Source organism: Euprymna scolopes, chromosome 3 (genome assembly GCF_053919585.1).
Source record: "Euprymna scolopes isolate OS-2025 chromosome 3, ASM5391958v1, whole genome shotgun sequence".
In the NCBI taxonomy this organism is placed as follows: Eukaryota; Metazoa; Mollusca; class Cephalopoda; order Sepiida; family Sepiolidae; genus Euprymna; species Euprymna scolopes.
Window position 1 is genome coordinate 76,348,927 of NC_136484.1, and position 14,601 is coordinate 76,363,527.

Here is a 14,601-nt window from a genome sequence, read left to right on the forward strand (position 1 = left end):
GATAAGAGTAATAGTCTGAATGATCAAAATAATAAAAATATTGAGTAATCAAATTGATGTTGGAAATTCTATAAAACTATAACAATTAAAAATGTGAATACTTTTTTCTTTTCTTGTTTAGTATGAAATTAATTCTTTAGTTCTAATTTAATGTTTTATTTGTTTTTTTTACTTTCTCTTATTTTTGCACAGCCTGATTATCAATCGATTGCTAAACATTGCAACATTTGGAGAAATTACAAAGATGTCCAGGATTCCTGGGATAGTGTATCTGGTATCATTAAATATTATGGTGATGATGCACAAAAATTTGCAGAAATTGCTCGACCAGGACAGTTCAATGATCCAGATATGGTATGTGTTTATTTCTATTGTTCTATTAGGGAATGCATTACATTAACTTGTTAGATAACTGGCAGGGCTTGTATTATGTAAAATAAATCTAATACTTTTGATTTTTTAATAAATATATTACTCCTGTATACGATCAAAGTAACAGGATTGCTATCATTTAATGTTTCATCCAGATAAGACCTCCCTCCCCGCCAATATATAAACCCTGAAAAATATATATTATAAAAAAACAAATGATATATTTACTTCAGTTTTACAAAAAACAATTCACTTTAAAAGAAAATCATTAAATGATTCTAAAGTCAGAACGCAGTGTTTAGATTGAAAATCAATCAACATCATGATAGGAAGCATATTTCTTTTATATTTACAAAGTATGATTGTTTATAATTAGTATGGAAATATATATATATATATATATATATATATATATATATATATATATATATATATATATATATAGTAATATGTAGTAAAACTACATGTCTGAAACAAGAATAAGTGTAAGCTCATAAAATGTACATGAGAATTTCCCTGAAGAACCTGTGGTGTAACAGATATAAGTGCTAAATAATAATGAGTTCTAAGTGACTGTCTTCTGGAGGTTGAAGATTGAATACTCAGTGTGAGTTATACTTGAATAAAATTGCAAATTACTTAACACTTCCACCCGGTCATGGCTAATCTTTTATATATGGAGGTAGATATATATATATATATATATATATATGTCATTAACTACTTTCCTTCAGTAGAATTATAATTTGATTATCAATTATGCATTTCAGTGTTGTAATACAAGTTTACTTTTTTTTTACAGCAAAATCAACCCAAAAAGAAAAACTTAACAATCAGTCAGACAAATCAAATGCTCTTACACTTTGCCTCGTCTCAAGGAAATATGAACTTACCTCTATTGTTTGTCTCTTGTTATTAGTATTAAATCTGTAATTGTAACAATAGAGATGAAAACTTACCAGCTTCAAAACATATTAGATGTTTCATTTATCAAATGACCATTTTTCAGAGAGAAAAGAACTTTTGTTCATAATTACAGCTTTTTATAGTTAGAACTAATTTTTTTAATTTGATTTTTTAATAAGAAAGATTAAAAGCAGACAAGTTTTGACAGCAGAGAGAATGCATTGGTGTTGGAAATTAAAATTTTGTTAGTGTTGTTATGATGAAGTTTGGATCATTATTGTAACATCGTTATGGCTACTGGAGATTTAGATACATCTTTGGTTTCTTACAAATGCATATAATCTTTAGTTACGTAGTAAATTCTATATGTATTATTGCGTTTCCTAGCATATAAACTATTTCCTTTAAATTGCCTTAAGAACTTTATGAAATAATTGGTGCTAAATTAAAAGAATTATAACTATGAATAATTCTTCAGCCATTTTACTGATTTTTTATTTTATTTATATTTTATTATTTTTTTTGGTATTTCTCTAACCTCACCTTCAGGGTTTGGCAGGTTTCACTTTTTAAAACTGAATAGGTTTTAATACTGTAACAATAGACTTACCAGCTTAAAAGAATATCAGATGTTTTGTGTGTTGATAACTTGTTTTCTCGAGAGAAAAGAATTCATGTTCATAATTACAAATTTTTATATCTGCAAAAAGGTTTTATGTGTAGAGACCAACTGGCTTTACAAAGATAAATGAAAACCAGATGGTGAGTTAAGGTTTTTGACAGCTGAGAGAAAGCATTGCAAATTTTGTAAAATGTTGGATGAACAGATGTTCTTTCTGAAGTTTGGATTGTCATTTGGACCTTATTACAGCCACAGGAGAATTATAGACATTTTTATTATGTTAATATAAACATTTGGCCTTTTCCTCATAGCAATAGTGTGATGCCATGTGGTTCGCACCAACAATTCACTGTCCCATAACATTGTATTCCATGACCTTCTTCTCCTTCATCTTTTCTCATTTTAGTTCTGGCTGTGTTGTCTTTTATGCATTGACAGTTGCTAAGAGGATGCACACAAGTTCACAAGTATCAAATTAAAATCAAACAAGGGAAACAAAAGAAAACACCCTGCAATACATTCAGTATATATTAGTTGGGCTCTGAGTGTGTGTGTGTATGACACCCCCAACCCTCTAAATGCTGAAGTCCACATCTACTGCCAAGGCTGTGTCCATCCGCCAGTTGATCAATTCATTTCCCTATCTGTTCCGAGTCACAAGCTGTCTTCAACTGTGTTCAAACTCCAACTGTCATAAAACTCAAGTTGATTTGTAAACCATTCCTACTGTTGTAAACTTATAGCCACTCCCCAAATGCCCACAAACCAATTCTAAATATATCTACATGCACTGTGTAACCATCATTGCCACACTCTGACCAAAAATCCCATGTCAACCTTCTTTTGTCTACTCCAGTGAACAACTTACTATCTATTGTCTTTTCACCGACCTATTTTGTATTTGTTTTCTCTTTTTTTCTTTTACTTCTCAACACTTGATGGGAATGATGGAGTTGATGTTGATAGTATAACAATAGAATATAACAATAGAATATGACACTGCTGATAACAGAATTGACACAATTCCTTTTTACCCCCTTTTTTTTTTTTTGAGAAAATCAGCAATAATCCTAATCATCTTGATTTGGTGCAATGATGTTTCGGCTGGAAAAAAAAACTCTTCTGATATTGACCGTTTTTAAGCTACTTATAGCAAAATTAGCATGCAGCATAATCACATTGATACAGTGGTTCCCGTTCAATCACCCAAGTTAAGTGACAAATGCTATATGTTAAATGGGAGACCATTTGACAATACCAATATTTCATGTGCTCTCCGTTTTTCACAGCTATCTATACAAGGGTATTCATTTTCTCTCAAGACTAAATGGAGGGCATGATTATGGTAGAATTAAATGGCATCTTTATTATTGGATTATTATCGATCAAGCACTAATATTTCAAATTCTAAAAAAAAATTTTTAATGGAAAAAAATTACATGTTCAATTTTTAGCAGAGGGGTTCAATTTTCTTTATAATTCTTATATAGTATGATACTTCAACTTGATTTTACACTCAGTGTTTAGCCAAAATAACTAAAATTGAAAAATGCCATTCAGAGAATTTCAATCACAGTATCATTTTATTTCAGAATTTTTCTGATGACAATTATTTGGATTATTCCAACTATTATTTTAATCTTCATTTTTAATTAAAAATCCATATCAAGTAACGGTCTTCTGGAGGATGAAGGTTCAATCTTTACTACAGGCAATAATAACTAAGAATAATATAATTACTACTTCACTTGGTTGTGACTAACAGTGGATGATATAAAGGTTCCAAATTCCATATAGATTCCTAAACTCAACATAAAGATTCTCAACTTCAAAAAGATGCACCTGAAGAAATGCAGAGAGTACATCGATTGAAACATTGTTTTAAACTAATCTGTTTCTCATTTCTGCAGTTTTTTTTCTCACCGAAGAGACATTACTAGTCTCTTTCTACTCTATCTTCCATTTGTAGGTGCTGAACAGAGTTCCAATCTCTGGTTACTCTCCTCCATCAAACATTCACTACAAGAAATCGTCTTCCTATCAACACTTTAAAGAACTTTTCTTTCTTCTTCTGCATACCTACATTCAAATAGAACTTCCATGAGCAAAGTTTCTCTTCAAAAACTTCCCTCCTTCCCTCCTGTAAGAGATGTTGCCATATAACTACTTCCCTACAGATTACAACACGGTTGTTTTCAAGTCCAATGTTAATAAATACTCTTTTTTAAGTAATCAAATTTTCTCCATTGTTTTCCATTCTCATCGTAATAATAATTTCATGAACCAATTAATAATATTATTAATCTGAATCTTCAAGTGGCTTTTGGCCTTGATAAATGATGACCTATTAGTATCTAATAAACAGAAAGAATGCTAGTCAGAACAATTCAAATAAAAGAAAAGGATGATTTTTATGTAAAACTTGCATAGCAAACTGAAAATCCCCGTCAGGAATTGAACAGACATTCTTTATTATTTCACAATTGGGTTTTTGATATCTTAATCCTAAGATTTAAAACATATGTAACAAGGTTAGATGAAGAAAATTTTTAACTCATTCAAAATAAATATTACACTTATTGAAAAAAAATTGTTTGCTAACTGAATTGTCTCTGATATTATTCAAAAGTAATCTTTGAAACTACAGTTGAGATCCCAAAAAGATGCAACCATACATGATAAAGTTGTATTTATTATTGAAAATACAATTTTTTTTCATAGACATATCTTTCACATATGTAAGTTTTGTGTGGTATAAATGTTTTTATCCACATACCAATATTTGGCAAGCACAATTCAATAGTTTATAATGTGCTTGATTCAAACATTTTAGCGTTGGATCACGGTGGCTACTTGCACAGTTTTTAATGACCCTCCAAACGTCTCACAGTCATGATATTATTTTCTGTCCTGATTGTGGCCAACCGCTGCAACATTCAATATTGTACACTTTCATGCTCCAGGAATTTCTCCAAGAGAGGCTTTACTGAGTTTGAAATGATAGATATAATTGTTAGAAATTATAATGATAATTGTTAGAAATGATAATTGTTAGAAATGATAATTGTTAGAAATGATAATGATAATTGTTAGAAATGATAATATAATAAAATTAGATACTTTTTTGTTGACCATACAGTATATGGTGTAGTTGTTATTTTTTATTTTCATTTTATTTTTTACAGTTGATTGTGGGTGATTTTGGTTTAAGCGAAGATCAACAAAGGGTTCAGATGGGTATGTGGGCCATCATGACAGCACCTCTCATCATGTCAGTCGATTTACGCAATGTGAAACCTTTTGCCAAACAATTGCTTACAAACAAAAGAATCATTGCAGTTAACCAAGATCCAATGGGAATTCAAGGAAGAAGAATTTGGCAGGTTAGTAGTTTATCATTCTATAGAAAATCTCACTGAAATGCATCTGTGATGTTGAGTTTGAGATTAATTTTTTGTTCAATTCTTGGTAGATTATTAAATGAAAAGTTTCTATATTCGCCACTTATTTTAGATAAGGGAGTTTGTTCAAAGAAAATAAAATTTCCAACAAAAAAGAAATGGTTAATGAATGGAATGAAATGGAAAACAAACATGTTTAGAATGTTTGTTGACTGATATTTTCAGTTGATTTATCAAATATTTATTAACTTTGAATTGGAATATCTGAGTCAATGACCATTTTTACATATTTCTGTATCAATGTTTTATTTCAATGGTTTTCTTATCTCATTCTATACACTAACAATTACATTTCTCATATAAGTAAATGTATAGATATGTAACACACACACTCTCTCTCTCTCTCTCTCTCTCTCTCTCTCTATATATATATATATATATATATATATATATATATATATATATATATTAATATTAGTGGTCTGGCAAGGCCACAGAGGAGATAACCAAGCAAAAAAAAAGAAAACCTAAGCAAAATTCATCCCAAATCAGCAAAACTAAAGCTGGCTTGCCATGACACTATATCTAAAAATGTAGGTAAATTTGAGCATATTTGATATTTTATTGGTTTGAAAATATAGGTTCTTTTCTACCAATTGTCATAAAATTTTAACAATACAATAGTATTATAATCTTCAAAAAGCCTGCAAATTTTCATGTAGTTTTGTCCCATAGAATCAAAGATATGAGCATTTCAATATTCAATTTGGCTACCAGTATAGTTTATATATATATATATATATATATATATATATATATATATATATATATATATATATATACTACCTTTTTTGCCAATTTTATAAGTTCAAAATATCAGCGACTATTGATCAGAATTCAATAAATGAAGGCTCGTTGGAAAGCTAAAGGTTGCACATTTAGGTGATCATCCATTATTTTTGGTACTTTTTTAGAGCCATAAAATGTTTCGGTCATAGTCATTTTTTTTCCCCCTAGTTTTGCATATGAATTACAAAATATCTGATATTTCCCCAAAACCTCTGACCTTGATGGAGGGGAGATTAAAACTTGCTGGTATGGTTTCAAATGATCTGAAATAACAGCAAGGGGAGACTTGATTCCAAATATTTCTCATATGTTATATCTCCCCTTTTTAGTTTTCATACATAAAGTAAATTTCATAGTGTATAAGGATTATTTGATACTGGAGATATTCATAATCGTACTCTATTTACAAAAGAGAGGAGATATAACAATTTGCTGTTATCTGCTGTATGATCATTTGAAACCATAGCAACAAGTTTTAGTCTTCCCTCCATAAAGGCCAGAGGTTTTGGGGAAATATATATAATTGTTTGGTGGTCCTGAGGTAAGGGCTCGGCAAATAGAGCAAAAGGCGACTTCGTGGCTGGGTTTGAATCTTATGACCGTCAAGAATTATTACCCTACACTGATGATTGCATAAGCATGAAACACTAGTGTCTGTAGGTATAAATGAATAATTATTGTTTTTATATATATATATATATATATATATATATATATATATAGTTATCCACGTGTTTCGTCGTTTACGACTAATCAGAAATGCTGAATCTAGTGAGATCCAAAATCGGGACTCCATGGTTAGAAGCCTAAACCTCTAATCCTAGGCTATCTCGCACAACTGTTAGATGTATCGTGTTTTATGTAGATGTTATTGTATTTGTTTTTGTTTGTGATACTTTTGAATGAATTCAGTTATTTTATACAAAAGTGCATTTTTTTAATCTCTAGATGACAAAACGCGTGTCAGTGGATAATTATATTTTAAACAATATATATGCCGCTCCTCATTTGGGGGTACCAAATTGGTAAAAAAGAAAATTATTCCCAATTCGCATTTAGGTAAAATAGTACTTTCATATAAAATAATTAAATTCATTCAAAAGTATTGCAAATAAAAACAAATAAAATAACATCTATATATATATATATATATATATATATATGGTGATTATAAAGTTACTCCCTGTTTTACAAATCTTTTAATCTATTTATAAATCATATTTATTTTTTTCAAAAAATGAATATTGAGAACAACATATATCAAGTGAGATTTTATTTTCTCAAGCCGCATGGAAACTGCATCAATTGATCTTCTTAGAAACTTCTGTGGAATGGCAGGAATCATAGTTGTTGTTGTTCTTCAAGTTCTTCTAAAGTGGTTGACTTCTGTTAGAGTAAATTTGTTCCTTTAACCTACCCAAAGAAAAAATGTCACATGATGTTAAATCAGGGCTTTTAGCCAGCCATTCATGTGAACCATGTTGACCTAACAATCTCTCAGGAAAATGAATGGCTGAATAAACACTGCCATTCTACAAGAGTTTCTAAGAAGATCAATTGACACTGTTCCTGAGCGACTTTAGAAAATAAAGGTGAATGCTGATGGGCATATTGACATTTAAATAAAATTTCATGTTACATATTTTGTTCTTATATTCATTTTTTGTAAATAAATTACAAGATTTTTAAAGTAAGGAGTAAATTTTTGGTACTTGTGCATTTACTGAACCCTGCTTAAATTATAACGTTATTTAGAAAACCATTCTTAACATGGGGAGAGGAGGGTATTTTTAACTATTCTGTGCTTTCATCTAAAAATTTAATAAAAAGGATATTGTAAAATTTTAATTTAACTTGAAAGTACTATTTAAAAATAGTGTGGTTCATTAAGTGCACAAGCGCCAAATTTTAAATCACCCTCTCTCTCTCTCTCTCTATATATATATATATATATATATATATATATATATATATTCAAAGCACTCAACATTGAGAAAATCACATTCAAACATCGATTAAAATAATAAACTAAAATCAAACATTAAATGCCAGTTATCTATTGTTTATCTGTTACATGTATTTCATGCCTTCCACAATCTTTTTTTCTGCAGCATCTATTATTCAAATAGTTTTTCACCATTGTTATGATACAGTTATTGGCCATTAATTGACATGAAAATAAACACATTAACACTGTTGAAAATCACTGATCAGACATGGCCATTATTAGAATCAGATTAATGTTGAAATGGCAAACACTTCTGCAAAAAATGTTTTTTTTCTCTCTCTCTCTCTCTCTCTCTCTCTCTCTCTCTCTATATATATATATATATATATATATATATATATATATATATATATATATAATGTAAACTCAATAACTGTGGGTATGTATGTGTGTTTTACATAATGTTTTTGTATTCCCAATAAAAAGAAAGATTACATAAAATCTAAAAGAGTATTCTTATTTAAAACTAGTAGGCTGCCAAGCATTGCCCGATCGTAAAAGATGCTTAAATATGATATTTAAATATGATTTTTGCAGGTTTTGTATTTATTATATTATATTGGATCCAATATATAGTAATGATTTAAAAAGTTAAAAAAAATGACTTGTGTGCCATCACTGAGAATCAAAAACGTTTATCTTATGATTTAATTTTTCCTTTGACATTAATGCCTGAACTATGAAAACATATTTGCTGCAAGACTAAAAATTAAAACATGAACCAAGCTATTACGTTACACATGTATACTAGTTATCCTGTTGTTCAACCTTTACCTGGCAAATTCCATTTTTTAATTTTCACACTTTTGCACCGATTAAAGTCTTGCATGGGTTTGAATGCCCTATGTATTAAGTTCTATGTCTGTAGACAAAAAACTGACAGAGGAGTTTGGTAGGCAAAATTTTTAAACAAATATATATATGCATACATAAATATATGCAGAAAGAGATTTGTGTTTATTATAACCTTTTTACACAAATATCATGCAAGTATAAATCATGTAGAATATCTGCATGAATATAATTACACTAATAGTTAACTAAAGATGATCATCCCATAAGAAAACCGAAAAAACTAATAAGGATTTAATTAAAATGAATGTTTAAAAAGAATATGCAAATTAGGTAGAGCTTTTGCTGGTGAATGCAATTTCACAACCCATATATAAGAAAATTGTATTTTCTTTTTAAATAAATAGAAAAAAAGGTTTTTAATATGAATATCAATACACAAAAAACAAATTTATAGAAGTATAGATTTACCAAGGAAGACAACAGAAGTAATTTAAAATTTCTTAAGTGCCCTCATAACATAAGAGAACTATGGAACCTGAACCTGTACTCTGATGAACTCCTAACACTTGTGCTCTTTCAATGTATATATTCCCAACTAACCTGACCAGCAATAAAATCCTGTCGCTGTTTATTTCCCTAGATGTCAAAAAGCCTTTTACCATAATTGTTTCTTCCTTTAGACTGATAGACTTTGGAATTCCCTCCCTGTTTCCAGATTCCCTGACTCTACTAACCTGCAGAAGTTTAAATGTATTGTGACCAGACATTCAACTCTCAACAGTCCCTTGTTAGACTGTAGACACAATCCCAAATAGTAGCCCCTTTTGATCAAGTGGTAATATGCCTTGTTTGAGGTGAAAAAGAATTTTTAAAAATATATATACTGAGATTATGATCTCGACCTGATTATGGTAAGATAAAATATTGTAATATTCATCTGCTTCAGGTGATCAGCAATGAAATTAATTTTTCAAAAATGATTTGATTAAATTAATTGATAACTTTTTATTTTTTCTTGGACCAGTTTACGCATGCAAGAGATGCGTTAAAAGAAAGATATTAAGCATATTTTTTTAACTCTTCTATTTTGCTAGCCAGGCAATGTCATGTAATTCTATTATAATTGAAAAAATAATCCATATCTATATACTATTAAAAAAATTTTTTGCTTTTTCTTTGTGTGAGTTGGTCTCTTCATACATAGATTGAAGCATGTAATTGGTTTACAAAAAGAAAAATAAGCATTACAAAGGCAGTTTTTACAATGTGAAAACCAGAATTATGTTATAACCCATTCAAGAACTTCCTAATTTAATGCTTGTTCAGATACAGAAATCTCTGGGCAGTAGATTTTCGTGTGTTCGTAAATAAGATTCGTCATTATCTCAAGCGTTTTTTTTTGTTTTTTTCTGGTGCTCACAGTGATATCTATATATATTCCAGCAGATGGGTAATTAGTTGGTTTTCTGCATATTTCATGGTCAGTTGAGGTTTGTGTGCCTCTCTGAGAAAGATGAGCCCTGGAGTTCTTAGTTAATGGATTATGTTTGGTTGGACTTAGGTTTTGATTTGGTCAGGCTAAGAATTCGCATTTGCAAGTCTGAAAATCTGTATCATTTTAACCTAAAAAATATAAATCTTTGTTACTTGTATTAACTGGAGTTGTAATTTTATTTGAAGGGGGAATTCTTTTGTTACAGTTTTAACTGAGACCATACAATTGACGATGTGATCAGTATTGGAAGTGAACAACAACTTTAGACCAATACAAGTGGATGATTATTGCCTGTGCAGTGAAAACACATACACACACATATATGCTCATAATGTTAATCTTCAAAAAGACAGGTATAAAATATATGTGTGTATTGGTAATTTTTTTTTTCCAGATGGCATTATTCCTATAGTATGTGACAGGTAGAGGGTGGAAGTCATAAATTTTTACAGGGGTCTTTTGTTTTTTGTTTTTTTGTTTTTTTTTTTCGCTATGGTGAGGATTCAGATTTTGCAAGATTTGTTTGGATACGAGTTAAGTTTGAAATGTAAATTGGTTGACAGATTTTTTTAAAAAATTTCAACTCTCTCCTCACTCTAATGTAAATGATTTTTATTCATTTTTTTTTTTTTTACCTTAATTGCATATTTAATGGTTGACCTATCTTTCTTTAATTCTGCTTTTTTTTCTTTTTTTTTTTTTTTAAGATATTTTATCATTTGCTTTCTAAATCTACTTGCAGGTTTCAAATGTAGATTATTGGATGAAGCCAATTCAACCGAATGGAAGTTATGCCTTTGCCTTTATTAACTTCAACACAAATGGAGTTCAGAAAAAAATTAATTTATCCCTAAATTATTTACATCTTACTGATCCAGCAGGTTATAATATCACAGAAACTTTCACTGGAAAATTCCTTGGAGTTTACAAACCAACTGCATATTTACACACATTAGTTAACCCAACTGGAATCTTCATGGCAACAGCTGTTCCTCTCTCAGTATATGGGCGATATTAATTCATGGAAAAAAAATGATCTTACCCAAATATTTTTTTAAATTGTTAAATAAAATGGGTGTTAAGTTAAAAAAAACATAAAGCAAGTTATCTTTCATCGTGTCAGATAATTGAAGTCAAAACCTTATTTTCCTTTCTTTTTTTTTTTTTTGTCTATAATCATGCATAAAATCATGTAAGCAAAAGAAAAATCTAAATTGTTTTTAAATCCAGTATTTTTAGAAAAAGGGAAAATGTACAATATGGTTAATGATAATCTGCACATGACAGAAAATAAAATGTATAAATATTGAAGAGTCTGAATTGCTTGAAAACAAATGAAACAATCTCTGTAAATACATATATAAAAAATTAACAAAAAAAACATTTCCCTCTTCATTCTCCATTTTATAACTTTTATAACCAATAAATATGCATTCCAATAAATTTTTAATAAAAAATATATACCTGTATACATTTCATATTTTTTGTTTTAACAATCTGTATAATATTAGAGTTATGATAGTTTTGGAGTTTCTTCATGAGCAAATAGAAACCTGGGCAATTATACAGTATGAGGCCAATATGAAAATCAAATTCCAAGTAAAAATTGTTTCATATAGTTGCCTACTAGGCAAAAATAAGTATCATCACTAAAACTAAAGAAAAATTATTGAGTAAAAGTTTAATGCAGAATAAAAATCAGTTTTCATATTTTGCTGATCTGCCATTAATAATAGTGGAAATACCCGTAAAGCAGGCGGGGGGGGGGGATAAGTCAGTTTGTCATTTGTAATAATAAATGGTGGATCGGCAAAATAAATAAAATTCTACTGGATAATTTTTCCTAATTTTTGATGAGGATACAAGTGTGTGTGAAAGGTGATAACGTACATACAAACATATACAGTGTATCACAAAAGTGAGTACACCTCTCGCATTTCTTCAAATATTTAAGTATATCTCTTCATGGGACAACACTGAAAAAATGATTTTTTGACACAATGAAAAGTAGTCAGTCTGCAGCATATATAACACAGTTAATTTATTTTCCCCTCAAAATAACTCAAAATATAGCCATTCAAAGCTAAATTCCTGGCAATAAAAGTGAGTACACCCCTAAGAAACTACACCCCTAAAAAGTAAGTACAATCCTAAAAAACTACACCCCTAAATGTCTAAATCGAGTACTGCTTTTTTCCCCCTCCAAAATGTCATGTGACTCATTAGTGTAACTATACCATGTGTTCATAGGGAGTAGGTCTATTCAAATTTGTAGTGCAGCAGTTCCAACATGGCACCACATGGCAAAGAACTCTCTAAGGATCTTAAAACGTATTGTTGCGCTATATAAGGATGGTCAACGCTACAAGAAGATTGCTAACACCTTGAAACTGAGCTGCAGCATAATGGCTAAGATCATCCAGCATTTTAAAAGAGTAGGGTCCGCTCAGGACAGGCCTCGAGTAGGTCGTCCAAAGAAGCTGAGCACACATGTTAAGAGTCACATCCAAATGCTTTCTTTGAAAGATCAGTGTAGGAGTGCTCCTTGCATTGCTGCAGAGATTAAAGAGGTTGGGGCTCAGCCTGTTAGTGTTCAGACCATATGCCGCACACTGCACCAAATTGGTGTGCATGGCTGTCACCCCAGGAGGAAGCCTCTTCTGAAGGCAATACACTAGAAAACCCACAAACAGTTTGCTGAAGACATGTCAACAAAGCCCATAGATTACTGGAACTGTCTGATGGGACAAAATTTAATTTGTTTGGTTCTGATGGCCTTCAGCATGTGTGGCGGCAACCAGGTGAGGAGTACAAAGATAAGTGTGTCATGCAATCAATCATGGTGGTGGGAATGTCATGGTCTGGGGCTGCATGAGTGCTGCATGTATTAGAAAGTTACATTTCATTGAGGAAAACATGAACTTCAATATGTACTGTCAAATACTGCAGCAGAGCATGATCCCCTCCCTCCAGAAACTGGGTCGCAGAGCAGTGTTCCAGCATGACAATGACCCAAAACACACATCCAAGACAACCACTGCTTTACTGAAGAGGCTGAGGTGATGGACTGGCCAAGCATGTCTCCAGACTTGGAATATTGAGAGTTGATATGTTACATGCTAATATTGGCAACTTTTCGTGAGGGGTGTACTCACTTTTGTTGCCAGGGATTTAGCTTTTAATGGCTATATTTTGAGGGGAAAATAAATTAACTCTGTTATATATGCTGCAGACAGACTACTTTTCATTGTGTCAAAAAATCATTTTTTTCAGTGTTGTCCCATAAAGAGATAAACTTAAATATTTGAAGAAAAGTGAGGGATGTACTTACTTTTGTGATACACTGTATGTATGTGAAGGTTCCCCTCCTTCAAGAAGAGAAATCCTTTATTTTGTGAGTGAAAAAAAAAAGAACCCACTTTTGGGATAGTACCTGCTCTATTCAGAATATTAAGCATTTTGGATTATGACGCAATCTGGGATATTGAGACTTCCCCCTTTCCCCGTCGAAGAGAAATTATTTCAATTATCAGTTAAAAAAAACAGCAGTGCTATTAAAATTTTTTTTTTTTTTTTTTTTACAAAAAAGTCACCACTTCTCAAGTTGCCTCCGGGTCTTGATGATAAGAGTTAATGAGTGTTCGGTAGTCAATGAGAAAATATCGTAATAATTGTTAATAATGGAAATTTGGTAAATTGGATTACTTTAGGGTACGGCTCATCAAGAACTTGTTTATATTGGATTTGAAGATGACCATATTTTAGTCAATGGGAAAGCAGGGAAATGGAAGAGAGTTTCACAGGTGTGCAGTTCTAAGAAAGAATCTGTTTAGATTTAGGCATAAATAAGGAGCGAGGGAAATTATTGATAGTGGTTTCAACTAGATGAGTGTGTTTTGTGAAAGTTTAGCAAGGGGGGAGACTATGGATTGGAAGTTAGATGAGCACTTGCCATGAAAATAATGATAGAGCAGAAACAGGCTTGCAACGTCTCCTCTGTGGGAAAGAGGTTGCAAGGAAGAGAAAAGGGCATCCTCTACTAGGCTACGAAGTATTTTGAACTCTGTCAAGGTGAATGATCTTAGGATGTGATTTGGGAGATCATTGATGTAGATCAGGAAGAGAATAGGGTTTTGGATGGACTCCCTGAGGG

General features: G+C 30.9%; 1 protein-coding gene across 1 annotated transcript in view; it reads left to right on the forward strand.

Moving 5' to 3' along the window:
* The window catches only part of LOC145256337 (alpha-N-acetylgalactosaminidase-like), a 61,695-nt gene extending 49,778 nt beyond the window's left edge, over positions 1–11,917 (forward strand). The window contains exons 6-8 of the mRNA XM_080115119.1: positions 193–354; positions 5,086–5,283; positions 11,191–11,917. Of these exons, the coding sequence (XP_079971245.1) occupies positions 193–354; positions 5,086–5,283; positions 11,191–11,466 (636 nt within the window). The 3' untranslated portion in view covers positions 11,467–11,917. The remainder of the gene's footprint in view (positions 1–192; positions 355–5,085; positions 5,284–11,190) is intronic.
* The last annotated feature ends 2,684 nt before the right edge of the window (positions 11,918–14,601 follow it).